At 41.6% G+C, this 19,193-nt stretch overlaps 1 protein-coding gene across 7 annotated transcripts in view; it reads right to left on the bottom strand.

The window, feature by feature from the left end:
* Window positions 1–19,193, bottom strand: part of corin (corin, serine peptidase) — a 331,902-nt gene that overhangs the window by 107,237 nt on the left and 205,472 nt on the right. For all 7 annotated transcript variants that reach the window (XM_048597970.1, XM_048597932.1, XM_048597938.1 and 4 more), the window contains exon 5: window positions 10,026–10,204. In XM_048597970.1, the coding sequence (XP_048453927.1) occupies window positions 10,026–10,204 (179 nt within the window). The remainder of the gene's footprint in view (window positions 1–10,025; window positions 10,205–19,193) is intronic.

Genomic DNA, 19,193 nt, shown 5'->3' with positions numbered 1-19,193 from the left:
CGAAAGAAGGGTCTAGGCCCGAAACGTCAGCCTTCCTGCTCCTCTGATGCTGCTTGGCCTGCTGTGTTCATCCAGCTCTACACCTTGTCATCTCAGATTCTCCAGCATCTGCAGTTCCTACTATCTCAGCACAATACAGGGACTAGATTTTTAAGTGGATCTAAGGCCAAGATTGCAGGCAGGCAGTCGTTGGGGTGGGGGGGTCAGCTTCATATCACTGGCCTTTTTGCCATTTCCTCACAACCATCTTGACCTGAAGTTCTTTGCAGTGAGGATCTCAGGATCAGTGCAATGCAAACCAGTGGGCAGTTAATTCAGGACATTGATGTTCACTTTGGGGCCTATCAAGGGCCTGTTACTGCATTCAGTAAGATTTTCAGTTATCAATGTGGTGGCCCATATCAGCCTGTAATTTTTTTTTACTCATTCATGGGATGTGGGCTTTGCTGGCTGGGCCAGCAATTATTACCCATCCCCACTAGCCCTCAAAGGTGGTGGTGAGCTCGTTTTTGAAGTGGAGTCCATTTGGTGCAAGTACCTCCTTGTAGATGATACTTACTGTTGCTGCTGAGCGTTGTTGATGGAAGGAGTCAGCGATGAAGGTCATGGATAAGGTGCTAATTAAGAGGACTGCTTTGTCCTGAATGGCGTCAAGCTTCTTGAGTGTTGTTGGAGCTGCATTCAGCCAGACAAGTGGGGAATATTCCCTCACACTGCTGACTTGTGCCTTGTAGATGGTGGATACAGGCCTGTCACAATGCAGCATTCCTGTTGAGAGGTGAGGTCCCTTGATCAATGTCAAATCAGTGCCTGCAGCACCAGCAGGAAGGTCCTCACTGCAAACTAACCTCTGGTCTTGCTTTAGATCCTCCCTTTTCCTGTGAGGCCCAACCTGTGAACCTTTTCTCCTCACCATTTTCAACCCCACCAACATATCACTTACTTCTGCCTTGCTTCTTGCTTAATCCCAGGACTGAGGGGTTGCTCTGTCACCACTAGCCATTACATCTTCCAAGGTACTGCTGAGTGTAAGAGCTGCTTGCTGTCTCAGATCAGATGGCAGCGCTCTCAGTTCTGAGAAAGGGTCACTTGACCAAAACATTGACTCTGTTTCTCTCTCCACAGATGCTGCCAGACTGAGTTTCTCCAATAATTTCTGTTTTTGTTTTTATCTGGGTGGGTCTTCCCCAGGGACTTGATTCCAGGGGAAGATTCTGTTGGTAGCCTCACCCCTGGCAAATGGAGCAGCATGCCTTCCATGGAGAAGGCAGTATGGATCTCTCACCAGCTCACTAGCTGGCTGATGAGAACCCTGGTGTCTCAACAAGTCCCTGCCCATTGCCTTTTTTGCAGGGGGTCCCCTCCACATCAAGACATCCTCTTCCTCTTCATTAAGAATCTGCAGATCTATCAATGGGTCCACCAAGGTTTCAGGACTGGAAGGTCTTACATTGGCCTTCATTGTACAGTGAGCTCTCCCTGCCAATCATTGTTATAGCCCTGTGAAAATTCCTGTTGGCATGTTTAGAATACCCTGTACATGGTAAGGACCCATCACCTTCCCTCCTATGCTGTGGTGGGTGTGCAGAAATGGGTTGGGACCCCTCAGGATTAAAGGAGATAGAGAGTCGGATAGATGATTCCATTTGCCTGCTTTTTCACTGGCAGTTAGAAAGGCTATAATTGTTTTGCAAAACAAATTTTGCAGTTGTGAAGATCTGACTCAGTAAAGTCTGAATACTTCTCCACCCTCTTGAGTATAAATTGTATCTGTGCAGTCACTATTTTGTGCAAACTTAAGAAGATTGTTAAGATCAAAGTTAACATTTCAAGACAATGACCCTTCTTCAGAACGGATAGCAGCTCGGAAACGGTGGCATTTAAGCTGATGACAGGGTGTGAGGATGTATAGTCAAGGCAACTATGGGATTCTATGGGTTTGTAGCGGATATTGGTGGCCAGTCTATTGGTGAGGTGCTAGGTGCAATGGTTTTGAACACACTTTAGCTTTACCTCTTATATAAACATGCTGAACTCCTTAGAATGGAGTGAAAGGTGAAGGTGTCCTCCTCCACCCATGCACTAGGATTACACGATTGAATTTTCTACAGGGCATGTCTGTCTTACTTAGCACAGCCAGTGTGAGAGTCATGCAAGCACCATAAAAACCAGTGCAACCAGCATTTACACCACGTTTACAGGCCTACTGCAGATCATTTTCTGAAGGTACAACAGATTAATTTTAAGCATCCTATGAAAATTCTTCATTCTTATTACAAACGTAGCAGAAAGTAAACCCAACAATTTACTAACCCTAATCCTTGCATTGTTCTCTTTACAAACAGTGCTGCATTAAACTAACAATGGGTCTGCCACTTAATTAGCTCAGAAGGTAAGAAGTGTCAGGAATGATATAACATGTACCGCTTTTATCAAATGGTACAAGCCTATGAACACTTTTAGAAGATGTGTGCATGAGTATAATATAGAGATCACATTGCACAAAATTCTCTCACTCAGAACATGCAACAAAACAAAATTTAGTGCTCCACATTCAACAGAGCATGTACTATGACACTAGCCTGGATTTCCTGATGAATCCTGCCTATTTTTCAAGGGTACATCTGGTCCTTTGAGCACTACTGATTTTAAATTACTTCACCATTCATTTCTTTTCCTTCTGCTCTTTGAGCCCCAAATTCTGGAAGAGTTCCCTAAATCTGTCTGCCTCTTTATTCCTCTATCCATGCAAGACACTCCTTGAAAACTTTGTGATCATCTGCTTAAACTTCTATTTACATTGTACGGTGTCAATTTTTTTTTAATAATGCTTCTCTGAAGAGTCTTGGAAGGTTTAATTACATTAAAAGGTATTAGATTAATCGACCCATTCTTCCAAGACCAACAAAAGCAACTTTCATTTTTATGTTTATACAGGATATCAATACTTTTGTACTGACAGTTTTCCAGTGTCACATCCAGTAAATGGCAGAAGTGTCCATCTTGAAATAATTGGGAGCATTTAAATGAAATTGCAATTTCATGGTAATATCTGTGTCTTATTTTCTGTCATTACCACATCAATAGTACTCAAAATAATTACACCAATACAAAAAGAGGCAACCTGCAAGGCACCATAAGTAGAAGGTGTGCTTCACAAAAGGATGGTATTGATGGCTTATGTCATATGCTATAACTTAACCCTGCAGCACAAAAGCAAGAAAAAAATTTTACACAATTAGAATCCTTTATATGGGATTTTGATTCTGATCTAAACTTACACTACAGATGTGAGGTTAGCCCCAGATGTAGCATTTGGGATGCCAGAATCTGAACTTTCATTCCATATACTTGACAACAGTAAATATACATTCTTGAAAAAAGTACTTCACTGATTGCAAAACGATGCAGAACAAACAGAAGTCATGAAAGACATTTTGTAAATGCAACTCTCTCGCTACACCAACCTGGAATTGGTTGGCCAGTTACACAATAATTATTCACAAGAGAATCTTGCCCTCAACTATGGCCCTTCTTTTGATGCTATCCTTAGTTGAAGCAAGACACTCAAAGTTAAGAGTCAGAGTGTTTCAGAATATTCTGTTCAGTGTCCCACTGGAGACTAGTAGAACATCTGTCCAACTTGTCCCCAAGGATTTTCCTTGTGGGTTAGACACCCCACCACAGTCAAATAGGGGTCAGAAGTATGGAAAACAGTCTCCTGCAATGCGATATGCTTACCATCTTAAGAGTGGGCAACAGTTGGCTTTTCAGTGTGGAAGAACCATCATGCAGCCCTTTCAGGTAAGAGAGAGAAGGGGTGTTCTAAGATGGTGGTACCCTCTCTCTAAACTGTCAACTGAAGATATGGCCCTTCCACTGGGTGTCCTGTGGCTCCAGCTGAAGTCAAACACAGGTGAGGTAACATTCTAAGTCTGACTGGCACACTGGCCCTGGCCCCTACTCCTCCAGGAAGCCATATTGTTTCAAGCCATCCAGCATCATGGAAGGCCTTAATAGGTTTTTCACAAGTTCATTGGAGAATGCAGGAGGCCATGCAAGAGCAGCACTGGGGATATCTAAAGATGAGGTGTCAACCTGGTGAAGCTACCAAACAGGACTACTCGCATACCAAACAGCATAAGAAATAAGTGATAAACAGATCTAAGCAATCCAGCAACCACGGATCAGGCCTACATCTGCAGTCCTCCCACATCTAGTCGTGAATGGTGATGGACAATTAAAGAACTCACTAGAGGGGGCAGCTTTTCTTGAATGATGAGAGAGCCCAGTACATCAGTGAAAAAGATAAGTTTGAAGCATTCACAGCAATCTTCAGTGAGGAGTGCACAGTGGATGATCCACCCAGCCTCCTCCAGAGGTCCCCAATATCACAGAAGCCAGTCTTCAGCCAATCCAATTCATTTCATGTGATATCAAGAAATAGTTGGAGACACTGGAGGCTATGGGGCCCTGATAACACTCCAGCATTAGGACTGAAGACTTGTGCTTCTAGTGAAACTATTGCAGTACAACTACAACATTGGCATCTACCCAACAATGTAGAAATTTGACCAGGAATGTCCTGTACATGAAAAGCAGAACAAACCCAACCCTACCAATTACCACCCCGTCAATTTATCTCGATAATTAGTAAATTGATGGAAGGTGTCATCAATAGTGCCATTAAGCAGTTCCTGCTCAGTGACGCCCAGTCTGGGTTCTGCCAGGACCACTCGGCTCCTCACTGCATTATAGCTTTGATTCAAACACAGACAAAAAAGCTGAATTCCAGAGGCGAAATGAGAGTATTGGGGGAAAAGTCTCCACTATTTGGAGTCACACCTGGCACATGGAAAGATGACTGTGGTTGTTGGAAGTCAGCCATCTTAGCTCTAGGACATCATCATCATTATATATCATAGAATCCCTACAGTGTGAAAACAGGCCCTTCATCTCAACCAGTTGACACCAACCCTCAGAGGATCCCACCCAGACCCATCCCCCTGTAACCCAGCTAATCTACACATCCCTGAACACTACGGGCAACTTAGCACCTAAAGGCTAAACACTATGGGCACCTACCCTGCACATCTTGGGACTGTGGGAGGAAACTGGAGCACCCGGAGGAAACCCATGCAGACACAGGGAGAATGTGCAATCTCCACACAGACAGTCGCCCGAGGCTGGAATCAAACCCGGGTCCCCGGCACTGTGCTAACCACTGAGCTACCGTGCTACCCCTGCAGGTGGACAGTGGATTCAGTGGACATCTCCACAGGACTTCCTCAGGGTATTGCCTTTGGCCCAACCATTGTCAGTTGCTTCATCAATGACCTTCCCTCCATCATAAGGTCAGAAGTGGGGATGTTCGCTGATGATTGCACAATGTTCAGTACCATTCATAACTCCTCAGATACTGAAGCAGTCCATGTCAAAATACAACAAGATATGGACTATATTCAGGCTTGGGCTGACAAGTGCCAATTAACATTCATGCCAGACAAATGCCAGGCTATGATCATTTCATATAAGAGACAATCTAACCACTGCCCCTTGACATTCAATGGTGTTATCATTATTGAATCCCCCCACTTCAACATTCTGGGGTTTACCATTGACCAGAAACTGAACTCACCATATAAATATGGTGACTACAAGGTCAGAGGCTAGAAATACTGAAGCAAGTAACTCACCTCCTGACTTCCCAAAGCCTGTCCACAATTTACAAGGCATAATTCAGGAGTGTGATGGAATACTCCCCACTTGCCTGGATGGTTGCAGCTCTAACAGCACTGAAGAAGCCTGACAACATCCAAGACAAAGCATCCCAGTTGATTAGTACCACATCCATAAATATCCACTCACTCCACCACCAACACTCAGCAGCAGAAGTGTTTACTATCTAAAAGATGCATTGCAGAAATTCACATCGAGTCCTTAGACAGTACCTTCTAAACTCATAGCCACTTCCATCTAGAAGGACAAAGGCAGCTGATATATAGGAACAACACCACCTGCAAGTTTTTCTCCAAACCATTCACCATCCTGACTTGGAAATATATTGTCATTCCTTCATTGTTGTTGGGTCAAGATCCAGAAATAACTCCCTGACATCATTATGGGTCTATCTAAAGTATATGGACTGCAGCAGTTCAAGAAGACAGCTCACCACTTTCTCAAGGGCAACTAGAGACAGACAATAAATGCTGGTCCAGCCAGGGATGCCCACAGCCCATGACTGAATAAAAAAAATTGAATGCCCATTCAATGCAAATAGGTTATGGTGCCACATCTCCCCCACTCCAATTCCACCTCCAGAATAATGGCCTAGGTGTGGGATAGGAGCCATGGAAATGGCATACCAGCTAACACACAAATATATGCACCTGTTGTACTAAGGTTTAAAACATGTTTTCACTAATATTTTTGTTGGACAAGTAAATACTTTCAAAACAAAATAGGCAATTGTAAGCATCAAATTATAAACAGAAAATAATGGAAACATATGGCAGATTCAACAGTATCTGAATGCTTGCTTTTAGAGCAGCATTGACTGAAACTGTTACTTAGCTTTCATTTCTTCAGATGCCATCATGTACTTGTAGGCTTTTGTGATTGACATTTCAGTTTTTAGTATTTGTGCTTTTCTTTCTCCCTTCATGTTTGCTTCAAAAAGTACTTGACATGGACTCCAGGGAGACTATGAGAATGTGTCTTTGTTACAATTGTGTTTGGCCCTTACAAACATTGTAAAATTTCGAAGCATGGACTTCACACACTGCAACATAGCAAACTATGGCACTTTTTATAACTATTTTATGTCTATTAGAATAGTTACCTGAAATCCTTTGCAGCATTAATGAAGTAAGTTAACAGTATATTGTTAACACCTATTGAATTTTTTAAAAACTAAGATGTATTTTTGGACTTCTATGTAATGATCTGCCAGACATTATTTACTAGAACCTACTGCAATCAGTGGACATTCCTTTACTGTACCATAAACCATTGAAAAGAAATTCCATTCTTCCCATTTCATAAAATATATACTTTAAAGCAACTCAGTGGGATCTCATTCATTAACTTCCTGCTCTGGGGGAGCGTAGACCTTGTTAATGTGGAGTTCTAATTAAAAACTTCTTAGTGAGATTAAATTATAAAGAAGCTTTTTCCAATAGCGTTCTCCAAACTGACCTCCATTTTACAAGTGCAAATACTTCAGCAAAGCCTTGTTAAAGTGAGTTGCTTTTAAAATTGCTTTAATCACAATTCTACTGGTTATGATGCTACAAAAGAGTTAAGCCCTCTTTGTATTGGGGTCTATCCATTCAAAATAAAAGAAATAAAAATCAAGATGTGCAGAAGTAAATTTGAGACCTTACAGTAACATTGTCTAAAGAGAGTACAGAAACAGAATATGTTTATTGCAGTTCTTTCGATTTTTATGTTTGTTGTGTACATAGTCTCTCAGCAAACTGTCTTCATAAAGTCAGAATAACAAGTCAAGCATGAATGAGCTGATAATGCAGTGTGGGATGAAGCAACATTAAAACTAAGAGCTGGCCTGCCACATATTTGTGAAAAATTGCTTTGGGCACTCAGTTCTTGTGAAGTTTTAATATCTCAGGTTTTTAATAATACTTTCCCTCACCAGTACATTTACCAACATTTTGTTCCCTGCCCCCCCTAAAAAAGATATACCGAGGGAGTAACTTGTGCATAGTACATGTATTTTACAAAAACATATGTCAAATTACTGGAGCAGGCAGTGTGACCAAACATGACCTGTGTGGCCCATGCTGCATTCTTCAATGATGTCAATTGAAATGAGGTGCAGTACTACATGAATGAATTTCTCTCCATTGGTTTTGAATTTTGAGGGGTAGTTCTCCTGAGATCCTGTTCTAACTTTCATGTATGATCAGCAGAACCCCAGTGAGAAGGTAAATTGGCTACTTGCAGCTTGTTGTTGCCAATTTGCTGGTACTAATGTTACACCAAAAGATCAGGATAATTTGAGTTATTTATTTAAGCTGCTTTCTACCTGATTTAGTTTTCTATTCACATTTATTCTTGCCAGTCATGCAGTTTATGGAAAGATAATGGTAAGTCTACTGACATAATATGTAAAGCAGTAGGTAATTAAGCCATATGATGAACAACGGCAAAATTGAGGAAGTAGATCTCCACTAAGTCCTTTTGATAGGGCACAGCAGCTATTGTCCTTTGGTTTAGGACAACGGTATCAGTAAGGGTAGAATTTAATGCCCTCCCAGAGTTGGGCGCGAAGGTGGGGGTGGGTGAGGGTGAGTGTGTTAGAGATCTAGCTGCTCTGCCATCTTATTTCAATCATGTTCAGTGGGTAGACTTCTCATGTGGAGGCAAGTTAAAGAACTTTAACAGGCTCACAGCTGGTATTCACCCAGCAAAGGGCAAGGGAACTCATCATCTGGGAAGGTCCCTTGTTCATGCTTTGCCTAATCAAGGGACCCAACGTCAGGAAAGGGTAAATGTCCACAGGAAGTCACTCCCTCATTTGTCAGCAACCCTGATCCTGCCCATACTCACTTCCACCTGAGGAGTTATTGGCAATCTATCATAGGCGCCACAGTACTGTAGGCAGTGGCCGCTGGCACTGTTGATACTGCAGAGCTGCCGAATTCATTTCCATCCTTTTTTATGCACTCATGGGACATGAATGTCACTGAATGTCAAGGGGTGGTGGTTAGATGGTCCCTTATTAAAGATGGTCATTGTCTGGCATTTGAGAGGCATGAATACTATTTATGACTTGTCAGCCCAAGCCTGGACATTGTCCAGATCTTGTTGCTTTTGAGTATGGACTGCTTCAGTATCTGAGGAGTCGCAAATGGTGCTGAACATTGTGCAATCATTGGTGAACATCCCAATTTCTCTCTTTATGATGCAGGAAGCTTATTGAAGAAGAAGCTTAAGATGGTTGGGCCTTGTACAATACCCTGAGGAACTCCTGCAGAGGCGTCCTGGAGCTGAGATGACTGACCAACAACTTTAGGCATCTTGCTAGGAGTCAGGTATGACTCCAACCAGCAGTGAGTTCACACCCCATTCCAGTTTTGCTCGGGCTCTTTGATGCGCACTCAATGGAATGCAGCCTGGGTGTCAAGGATTGTCACTCTCTCTCTCCCCCTGGAATTCAGCTCTTTTGTCCATGTTTGAACCAAAGATGTATTGAGGTCAAGGGCTGACTGGCCCTGGCAGAACCTAAACTGGACCTAATCCAATGGGAGGCCTGCTGCTACCCAGCTAAGTCTCTGAATACCATGGAATTGCATTTGGCCTCCAGTAATGCAGATCTGTCACTGGTTCTCCTACTATTGGATGGGATCTTGTCACCCACATGAAATCCTAGTCCCTATGTGCTCGAACGTATGTTACTCCAGAATAGCTGATGAGAGAATTTGGCTCAAGAATGATGCATTCATTGACAGACATTGTGTAAATATATACATTCCAGGCTCACACAGAAAGGATGAGCACTTTGATGAGCTCATAAATGGCCATTCCCTAAGATGCTGTAGGCTTACACGAACCATCTCCTTACAATTAGGGGAGAAATTAGGAAAAAATTACATGAATTCAGAGATTTGCCACTGTATTTATACTACTTTTTTCCTCGAATCCAGATGGTTAATTGTTCCTATTTTGATAAAACTGAACTGTTTTCAAATATGAGAGGATCACATCAAAAAGACTGTAGAAGATAACTGAAAAATGTACTGACTGGTCATTATTAAAGTTATATGATATCTATACAGTCAAACTGTGAATGTCTATCTGAATAGGATATTTAGAAGTATTTGGTACTTTGTGCTTTAATATTTGTGATTTCAAAGTCTTTCATTTCAGACTTGGCAATCAAGCAGCACGAAATAATAAGAATTATTGGTAACAGAGTCTGATCACGTGATGCAAGGGCGAGTTCAAATTATGAGGATTCAGGAAAATTGAAAGTGGTGATAAGTAATTTATATTCAACTTACTTTTTCTTTCCTCTTGCTGGGGTGAGAAGCATATCTTGCTGGTGTTTTCCATTCCTGTATCATTGACAAACCTGGAGCATTTGAGGACTTCTGGCCACCCAGCCTCCACTTGTTGCAATAATGGCTCACAGCCTTCCTTTGCAGCCTCACAGAATGACATGCACGGCAGAATTACTGCTCTATATGAAACAAATGACATGTTTCACATGAATAGATGGAGATATTTCTGAGCAATTACTTTGCAATTAAAGTTTAGACAACATGACAATGGCAGCCTATCCACAGTAGATTTTAGAACTTGAAAACACAGAAATACTTCAAAACACATACACCATTCAAAATAATTCACCTCAGTTCCTCAAAGGCTTGCAGGTAATGGTAGTTGATAGAAGAACATACAGATTTAGTCAATTATAGTGCAATACTGTAAGTGTGGGAGAAGGTGGGGGACCAGGATGCAAAGACCATCAGGAAAAAATAAAAAGATGATAGACTCCATTAGCACACCACAAATGGATGTCTTCAGTTAGGGATAGTGACCCTGTTTAAAACCTACTGCTGCCCAAAGAGACAATGCAGTGCTGAAAGAAGCAAGCAACCTGGGCAAAAAGGGCAAAACGGCAGCAAGGGTCAAGGAATCTGACTTGGAATTCTACCAAATGGAAATGTGGGGAGGTGAGATGGGCTGTTTGTGATCTGCTGAGCATGTCATTAACACCTTACCGAGCAAAGAGGTAACAGTAGTACATGAGCTCCCCAACACTCAAAGCTCCTTGGGCCTGCAAGAAAAATGTTTCCTCCATGATCCCTTTCAGTCTCTTTTTACACAGGCTGAAGAAAGCTGCAGCAGAAAAAATTTGCAGTCTTCATGTGTGAATCATAAAAAGCTTAGCACCCAAGTTTAGCAGGTAATAGAGAAAGCAAATGGAATGCTGACTTTTACTTCAAAGGGAATGAAGTATAAAAAAGGGGAGGTCTTGTTTAAAGTACATAAGGCATTGTTCAGACCACAGCTAGATGACAGGTGGCCTATCTAGCTTTTGACTCTTAAATGATTTGATACAACTTGGCTCTCTAGGCCACTTCAAAAGGCCATTTCAGAGGGCAGTTAAGAGTTAATCACATTGCTGTGGGTCTGGAGTCACATGCAATTCAGGTACAGATGACAGACTTCCTTCCCTGAAGGACAATAATTGACAATGGTCATTTTAGATTTTTAATTCCAGTTTATTTTGTACTTCAAACCCCATCATCTACCTTTGGTGGATCTTCAGAGCATTGCCTTGGTCTCTAGATTACTGGACCAGTAACAATACCATCACACCATCACACCTTCCTTACTATGTAATAAATGAGCCTGGGAGATTTCATAGCTCCATAGTGCTGAGAAGAAATACTTGTATCTGTTATTACAGATTACAGTCTCACTCTCTGTATTGGTTTTCACGTGTGCTATTTGCGATTTTGTGCCTTAAGGGTTAAATGTCACTGCCTACCATGTTGTATGAGCATACCAGCTCAGTACACGAAATAAGCTGTGGCTCATAATGTATCTTACTGCCATCATCCTCTTTTTAAATGCAGGAACTACACTTGGTAAACAGAATCCACTTCCTGGTCAAGTTAGCAGCTAGCTAGAGGTGACATTTATGCAAAGACATTGTTCAGAGATTTTGAGGAGGACTATCTGTGAAGTGCTAAGATCCTTAGCAATTCTGCTTACAAGTCCATTTGACATCATCACAGGAGGGATAGAAATCCTGGGTCCAGTGTTGCATCTGTGCCCTAGTCCCTGGCCCACCAAACCAGAACACCTTCCGGTGAGCAAAACATCTCCTTTAATTATGTAATCAATTCAAGTTTCCATCTGGACCAAAGTATTTCAAGTGTAGTTCTACTATAGACAATTTTGTGTCCAATTTTTCCCTTCTGGAAGAAGCAAGTCTAACAATTCCATTGAGGCAAATTCAAGGTTTATACAAAATGTATTGTGAAACTTCTAGGTAAAATAGCAAATCAAGCCAAGAAGAGATGAATGAAACATCCCAGATTAATCTTGTTCTCAGTTGACAAAACTAGATGAAGTGAATCCATGGTTTTATGACATGGATAAAGATGATAATGGCAAAATGAATGGTTTTGAAATTTCCAAATTTTCAACCAATGATTAGTCATCAAAAATCATGACATTAATCTTGGGTTTGAACTCCTGGGCCTTAAATATTATTTAATAAAAACCGAAAGAATTGCGGATGCTGTAAATCAGGAACAAAAACAAAGTTGCTGGAAAAGTTCAGCAGGTCTGGAAGGATCTGTGAAGGAAAAAACAGAGTTAACGTTTGGATCTGGTGACCCTTCCTCAGAACTGGACCTGAAACGTTAACTCTGTTTTTTCCTTCACAGATGCTGCCAGACTTGCTGAGCTTTTCCAGCAACTTTGTTTTTGTTCCTTAAATATTCTTTTCTTTAATTGGCTAAAGGCTGAGTTGGCATATTGATGGTAAACTCCACCATCTATATCACCCTTTGTCTAGAGGAGATAAAGGTCATAGTTTCCTGACCAGCAGTGATACCTGCACTCCCGTATGCATTGAAGACCTGGATAACCTACAGCAGGCATCTCAAAGCACACACCTTTTGCAAGGTCTGCCAAATCTGGTGGCACGCGAGGGAATGCAACAGCAGTGTCCTCTCCCAACCAAATATGTCTAGCATTGAACCTCAACTCATTCAAATCCAGCTCTACTGTAGGAGCACATGGTTCCAATGTCTGATGCAAGATTCTCAAAGTAACTGATGTAATTGGCAACAAAATCAGAAATTGCTGGAAAACTCAGCAAGTCTCGCAGCATCTGTGGAGAGTAAGCAGAGTTAACGTTTTAGGTCTAGAGACACTTCTTCAGAACTGATTGTAGGTAGGCAAAGGTTGGTGCATATGCTGAAGTTGGGTTGGAGGGAGGGAGAAGGAGTAATCAATAGGTGGATATGGAGCCCAGAGAGAGAGAGACAGACAGAGAGACAGAGACAGAGACGTAGAGAGAGAAGAACAGTTGGGCGGACAAACGAGTAGGTAAAGGTCAGCATAGGTCAACAATGGGATATTTGTGGTAGCAGCCCATGTGGTGACAAGGCCTGGTTTGTGCAGATGGGGTAAGGACATGGGAGAAGAAGCTCAGGACCTAAAATTGCTGAACTTGATATTGAGTCCCAGAATATTGCAGGGTTCCCAAGCAGAAAATGAGCATCCTAAGCATCTGCACTTCTTTGGTTTTCTTTTATCTAATCAGAACATTGTCACAGAGGGAAATTCCCAGGAGGACAGTGGAAACATCTCAGAGATATCCTCAATGTATCCACAAAATGATGAAACATCCCTGACAATTCTAGGAGTCCCTGGATGTCACTACCTAATGGAGAATGCTAATTCAGGAAGATACTGAACATATTAGAATACTTCATTGTGAACATGCAGAGATGAAGGCATTGGAGAGAGCAAATAAACCTCCTAACATCTGTCAGACTCTTCAGGCACCTCCTGGTCTTAGATCATAGAATCCTGACAGTATGGAAACACGCCCTTTGGCCCAACAAGTCCACACTGACCCTCAAAACATCCCACCCAGACCCATCCCCTATAACCCATCTAAACTGCATATCCCTAACCACTAGGTACAATTTAGAATGGCCAATCCACCTAGCCTAAACATCTTTGGACTGTAGGAGGAAACCCATGCAGACACAGGGAGAATGTGCAAACTCCACACAGCCAGTCGCCTGAGGGTAGAATCAAACCCAGGTCCTTGGTTCTGTGAGGCAGCAGTGCTAACCACTGAGCCACCGTCACAAGGTCTGCAAATCAAGCATTAGAGTAACCATTAGAGAATCTATCAGCAGGAGTGGAAGTGAATAATACCGAGATGGAGAGATTACCTAAAGAATAGTTTATCAAAGTTGGATGACAGAAGAAAATAAGAAATTGATATTGTTCCACAGTTATTAATAAATCTGTTCAAAGAGACACTGTCATGACCAATAAATAATATAGGAATCATTTAACATGAACAGTATGATAAACTTCACATAAGAAAGGTCAAGTTGTAAAGTGGTCAATCTTCCTTCCTCAAAACATCCTCTTTAAATTGAAATGGATGGAGTCAATAAGTTCATTTTTCACCTCTATTGAAAAGGAATACAAGGAATACCTTTATAGAGATAGTGTACTGGAGAAAAATAGAGTAGACAACTTCATGGAAATTTCTTTCTGATTTACATCACGAACCATGTTTCTACTTAAAGGCTATTCATCAGAGCTTGTACACTTTCAAAAGCAATAGAACTAAACTCTTCCTCTGTAAACATTTCGGCTTTGGAATGTTATTTTCAAAACAGACCTGTGACTTGTTGATAGAGATTATCTTTAGAATTCATTTGTGACCCATTACAGGCACTGTAGAGAACCCATGACGTTAGAAAGAACATGCTTGGGATTAGCATGCATTCTTAGTCAAATTGTCCGGTACGATCTTATGGAGCTTGTTCTTGTTACACATTTTTGACCCACATTCGCTACAGCTTGGAAGGATGAGAGGGGATCTGATTGAAATGTATAAATGTCTAACAGGACTGGACAGATTAAATGCAAGAAGGGTGTGTTCTTTGGTTGGGGAGTCTAGAACCAGGGGACAGAGTCTCAAGATACGGGATAGACCGTTTAGGAGTGAGATATGGAATGTTTTTTCCATTCATTCAAAGAGTGATGAACCGGTGAAATCTCTATCACAGAAGTGTGAGGAAACCAAGTCACTGAATATATTCAACAAGGAGATAGATCATTTTTTAGATTTTAAAGGCATCAAGGGTATGGCAAGAAAGCAGGCAATGGCATTGAGATAAAGGATCAGCCATGATCATATTGAATGGTGGAGCAGACTTGTAGGGCCAAATGGTCTACTCCTGCTCCTGGCTTCAATGTTTCTATGTTTCATTTATGAGCTACATATCAACATTATGAATGGTGGCAATATTTCTTTTACCATATTATTGTTCGAAATGGTTCTCAATTTTACTCTAAGGTAGAGATCAGTTTTTCTAGGCAGCTTTCCATCATAGATTACAATGGCTGTGTTCAACCTTGTCTACTTTGTGCATCGGGGCCCCATTCTAGCACAGCAGTCTCTGCTACATTTGATCAGATGGGAACATTGGGATGAGTAGATGAAGGATTCTGTTTTCTCTGGGCCCTCTTCTCAGCCAGTTGAGTTTTCTGCTTCTACTCACCTCTTCTGTAAAAGTCCTCCAAACTGTCAGCCTCTGTTCAGGCCTGTTATCTCCAAGAGGTCAGTGTCAATGTTTAACATTTTCACATTGTACTTGTAGGTGTCATTGTAGACAAGATATGGATGGCCAGCAGGTCATGGCCTATTGATCAGTTCACCATCCAAAAAGTCTTTGGATATACAGCTGTCATCTACCTAACAAATGTGGCGGTATCAATGCAGATATTATTGGCTCAGCAATGAGAGTGTGCTAATGGAATTAGCAAGCAGGTAACAGCATTACATTGCATCATGAGACATCACTATATTAATATACAAACTAGGAGCAGGAGAAGGCCACTAGTACCCTCAAGCCTGGTCATCATTCGGTCTGATGTCTGATCTGATTACTCCACATTCCCATCTATGCTCAATCCCACCCATGTGCATCAAAAATCAATCTACCTCTGCCTTAGAAATATGCAAGAACTTATATTTCTACACAAAAGGAGAGGCAATTGAGTTCATTTGAAATTACCTTCAACACACTCTAAGACGCAAATGTTTAAGCATCTCAATGTGTTCTCTTTTGAAGTTATCTAATCATGTACCCTTAAAAAAGTCTTCAAAAACACATACTGACATCACAAATAAGGTGCACAGCAATTAGCCATGGATCATCAAATACAAAACAATTTGTTAAATGTAAAATAGTTCTAATTCCTGCAATTTCACTTCAACTATGTTGATGTAATTCTTGTGGAGTTAATGACATTAGTGTGCATGCAGCTTAATCCAAGAGATTAAAATAGTTTTAAACTGTTAAAAATGTGTGCTGCAGGTAGCAGAACTAATTTTAATGCTACCATGGCTTGTCGTCCATGATGGGATGTAAGGTTAACATGCTGACACAACAAAAACAGCTGCTGGGAAAAAAATAACCTTATTGTATGAAAGTGGCCAGAAAAGTCATCCCTGGTCTTTGATCTTTCTGTTTTAAATCCATGTGTAACACAGGCATATTTTTAACTCTACACCTAATAAAACAAGCACCACTCATGTACGTGGCCACTTCTTAAACACACAGGAAAAAATGAATCATCAAGTACAAATCTTTAGATGGTGATTTTTCAAAACACTTTAGGGATTGGTTTTTGTTTAACTCAGACCAAAAAAAGACAAAAGGTTTTCTTGACCAAACACATTCTCAGAATTTTTGATTTATTTCTATGTCTGAAGGTCCAAAGCAGTTATGAAACTGAGACTCTTTGGCATTGTTTCAGTCTCCTCACACCCATAAGCCAGAGAGATTTTCAGACAATAGAAATGCCACATAAGAACATGATAAGGCACTGAGTCTAAGGTGGAATTGCATAATTGAACAAACACATAGCTATCAAAATATTCCAGTGTGACATCCCCTTGCACAATATAAATTCTCCACTACTTTTGAAATTCTTTTCCACACTATAATTCAAGTTTATTGTTCTAGCATGCCTGACCAACATTGCATCTTTTGTACTGAAGTGACAATGTTTAATTTTACCAATAAAATTATTTAGAAACAAAACAAAATGCAATTTTAATGCTCTATTCTGTGTACACTTTAACATTCATGAAGATATTAAAGGTTGATACTGATTCTAGTCTGACCATAACTAATATACTTTATAAATAACCAATAAAGAGTTTACTTTACATAACACCATTATAGACATTAGGATGTGCCAAAGTACCTTACAGCCAATGGAGTATTTCAAGTGAAGTCATTATAACAATATAGAAAATGTGGCAGTCAATTTGCATGTAGCAAGGTACACAAACAGCAATGTGACTATGACCAGGGAATCTAATTGTAGGTGTTGATTGATGGATAAATATTGCCCATAACAATCAGGGAGAACCCCTTTCCTGTTTAAAATAGGCCATGGTGCGTTTTACATCCAATAGAACTTTCCAAAGATAGTGAGTGCATCTCACGAGAGTCAGGCAGTGACATCTCTAAAAAGACAACAGGGGCATCTCGTGTCTCACTAACTTGGTTTGAGTTTTTTGAAGAAGTAACGAAGAGGATCGATGAGGGCAGAGCGGTGGATGTGATCTGTACAGACTTCAGTAAGGTGGTCAACAAGGTTCCTCATGGTAAACTGATTAGCAAGGTTAAATCACATGGAATACAGGGAGAACGAGCTATTTGGATACAGAACTGGTTCAAAGGTAGAAGACAGGAGGTGGTGGAGGAGAGTTGCTTTTCAGACTGGAGGCCTGTAACCAGCAGTGTGCCACAAGGATCAGTGTTGGATCCACTGCTTTTTGTCATCTATATAAATGATTTGGATGTGAACATAGGAGGTATGGTTAGTAAGTTTGCAGATGACAATAAAATTGGAGGCGCAGTGGACAGCAAAGAAGGTTACCTCTGAGTACATTGGGATCTTGATCAGATGGGCTGAGGAGTGGCAGATGGGGTGTAATTTAGGTAAATGTGAGGTGCTGCATTTTGGAAAGGCAAATCAGGGCAGAACTTATACATTTAATGGTAAGGTCTTGGGAAATGTTGCTGAACAAAGAGACCTTGGAGTGCAGGTTCATAGTTCCTTGAAAGTGGAGTTGCAGGTAGATAGGATAATGAAGAAGGTGTTTGGTACGCGCGCCTTTATTGGTCTGTGCATTAAGTATAGGAGTTGGGAGGTCATGTTGTGGCTGTACGGGACATTGGTTCAGCCACTTTTGGAATACTGTGTGTAACTCTGGTCTCCCTCCTATAGGAAGGATGTTGTGGAACTAGAAAGGGTTCAGAAAAGATCTACGAGGATGTTGCCAGGGTTACAGGGTTTGGGCTATAGGGAGAGACAGAATTGGCTGGGGATATTTTCCCTGGAGTGTTGGAGGTTGAGGGGTGACCTTATAAAGGTTTATAAAATCATGAGGGGCATGGATAGAGTAAATAGGCAAGGTACTTTTCCTGGGGTAGGGGAGTCCAAAATTCCAAAATAGATTTCAGGTGAAAGAGGAAAGATAGAAAAGGGACGTGAGGGATACCTTCTTCATGCAGAGGGTGGTGCGTGTATGGAATGAGCTGCCATAGGAGGTGGTGGGGGCTGGTAGGATTATAACATTTAAAAGACATCACGATGGGTGTATGAATAGGAAGGGCTTAAAGGGATACGGGGCAAATTCTGGCAAATGGGACTAGATTTATATAGGATATCTGGTAGGTATAGACGAGTTGAACCATAGGGTCTGTTTCCGTGCTATATATCTCTATGACTCTCTGACTAATAAAAAAAGAATCTAACTCTCAGTCCTTGTTGATCAAGGGCATTACCATCACCATATACCCCACTTTCAACATTAATCAGAAACTAAACTAGACTAGCCAGATAGATGCCGCCTCGTGCTCCCACGAGGAGCTCGAACAGTTCATACACTTCACTAACACCTTCCACCCCAACCTTAAGTTTACCTGGACCATCTCTAACACCTCTCTCCCCTTCCTGGACCTCTCTGTCTCCATATCGGGCAACCACCTAGAAACCGACTCCCACAGCTACCTAGAATACTCCTCCTCCCACCCACCTTCCTGCAAAAATGCTATCCCCTATTCCCAATTCCTTCGCCTCCGCCGCATCTGCTCCCAGGATGAGGCATTCCACTCCCGTACATCTCAGTTGTCCTCGTTTTTCAAGGACCGTAACTTCCCCTCCTCGGTGGTCGAGAACGCCCTCAACCGTGTCTCCCACATCTCCCGCACCTCATCCCTCACACCCCGTCCACGCAATAAAAACCAAAAAAGAATCCCCCTCGTCCTCACGTACCACCCCACCAACCTCCGGATCCAACGCATCATCCTCCGACACTTCCGCCATCTGCAATCCGACCCCACCACCAAAGACATCTTTCCCTCCCCACC

This window comes from Rhincodon typus, chromosome 1 (assembly GCF_021869965.1).
Source record: "Rhincodon typus isolate 14 chromosome 1, sRhiTyp1.1, whole genome shotgun sequence".
In the NCBI taxonomy this organism is placed as follows: domain Eukaryota; kingdom Metazoa; phylum Chordata; class Chondrichthyes; order Orectolobiformes; family Rhincodontidae; genus Rhincodon; species Rhincodon typus.
The sequence above is the reverse complement of the archived record's forward strand: the minus strand, read 5'-3'. Positions and strand labels throughout refer to the sequence as shown.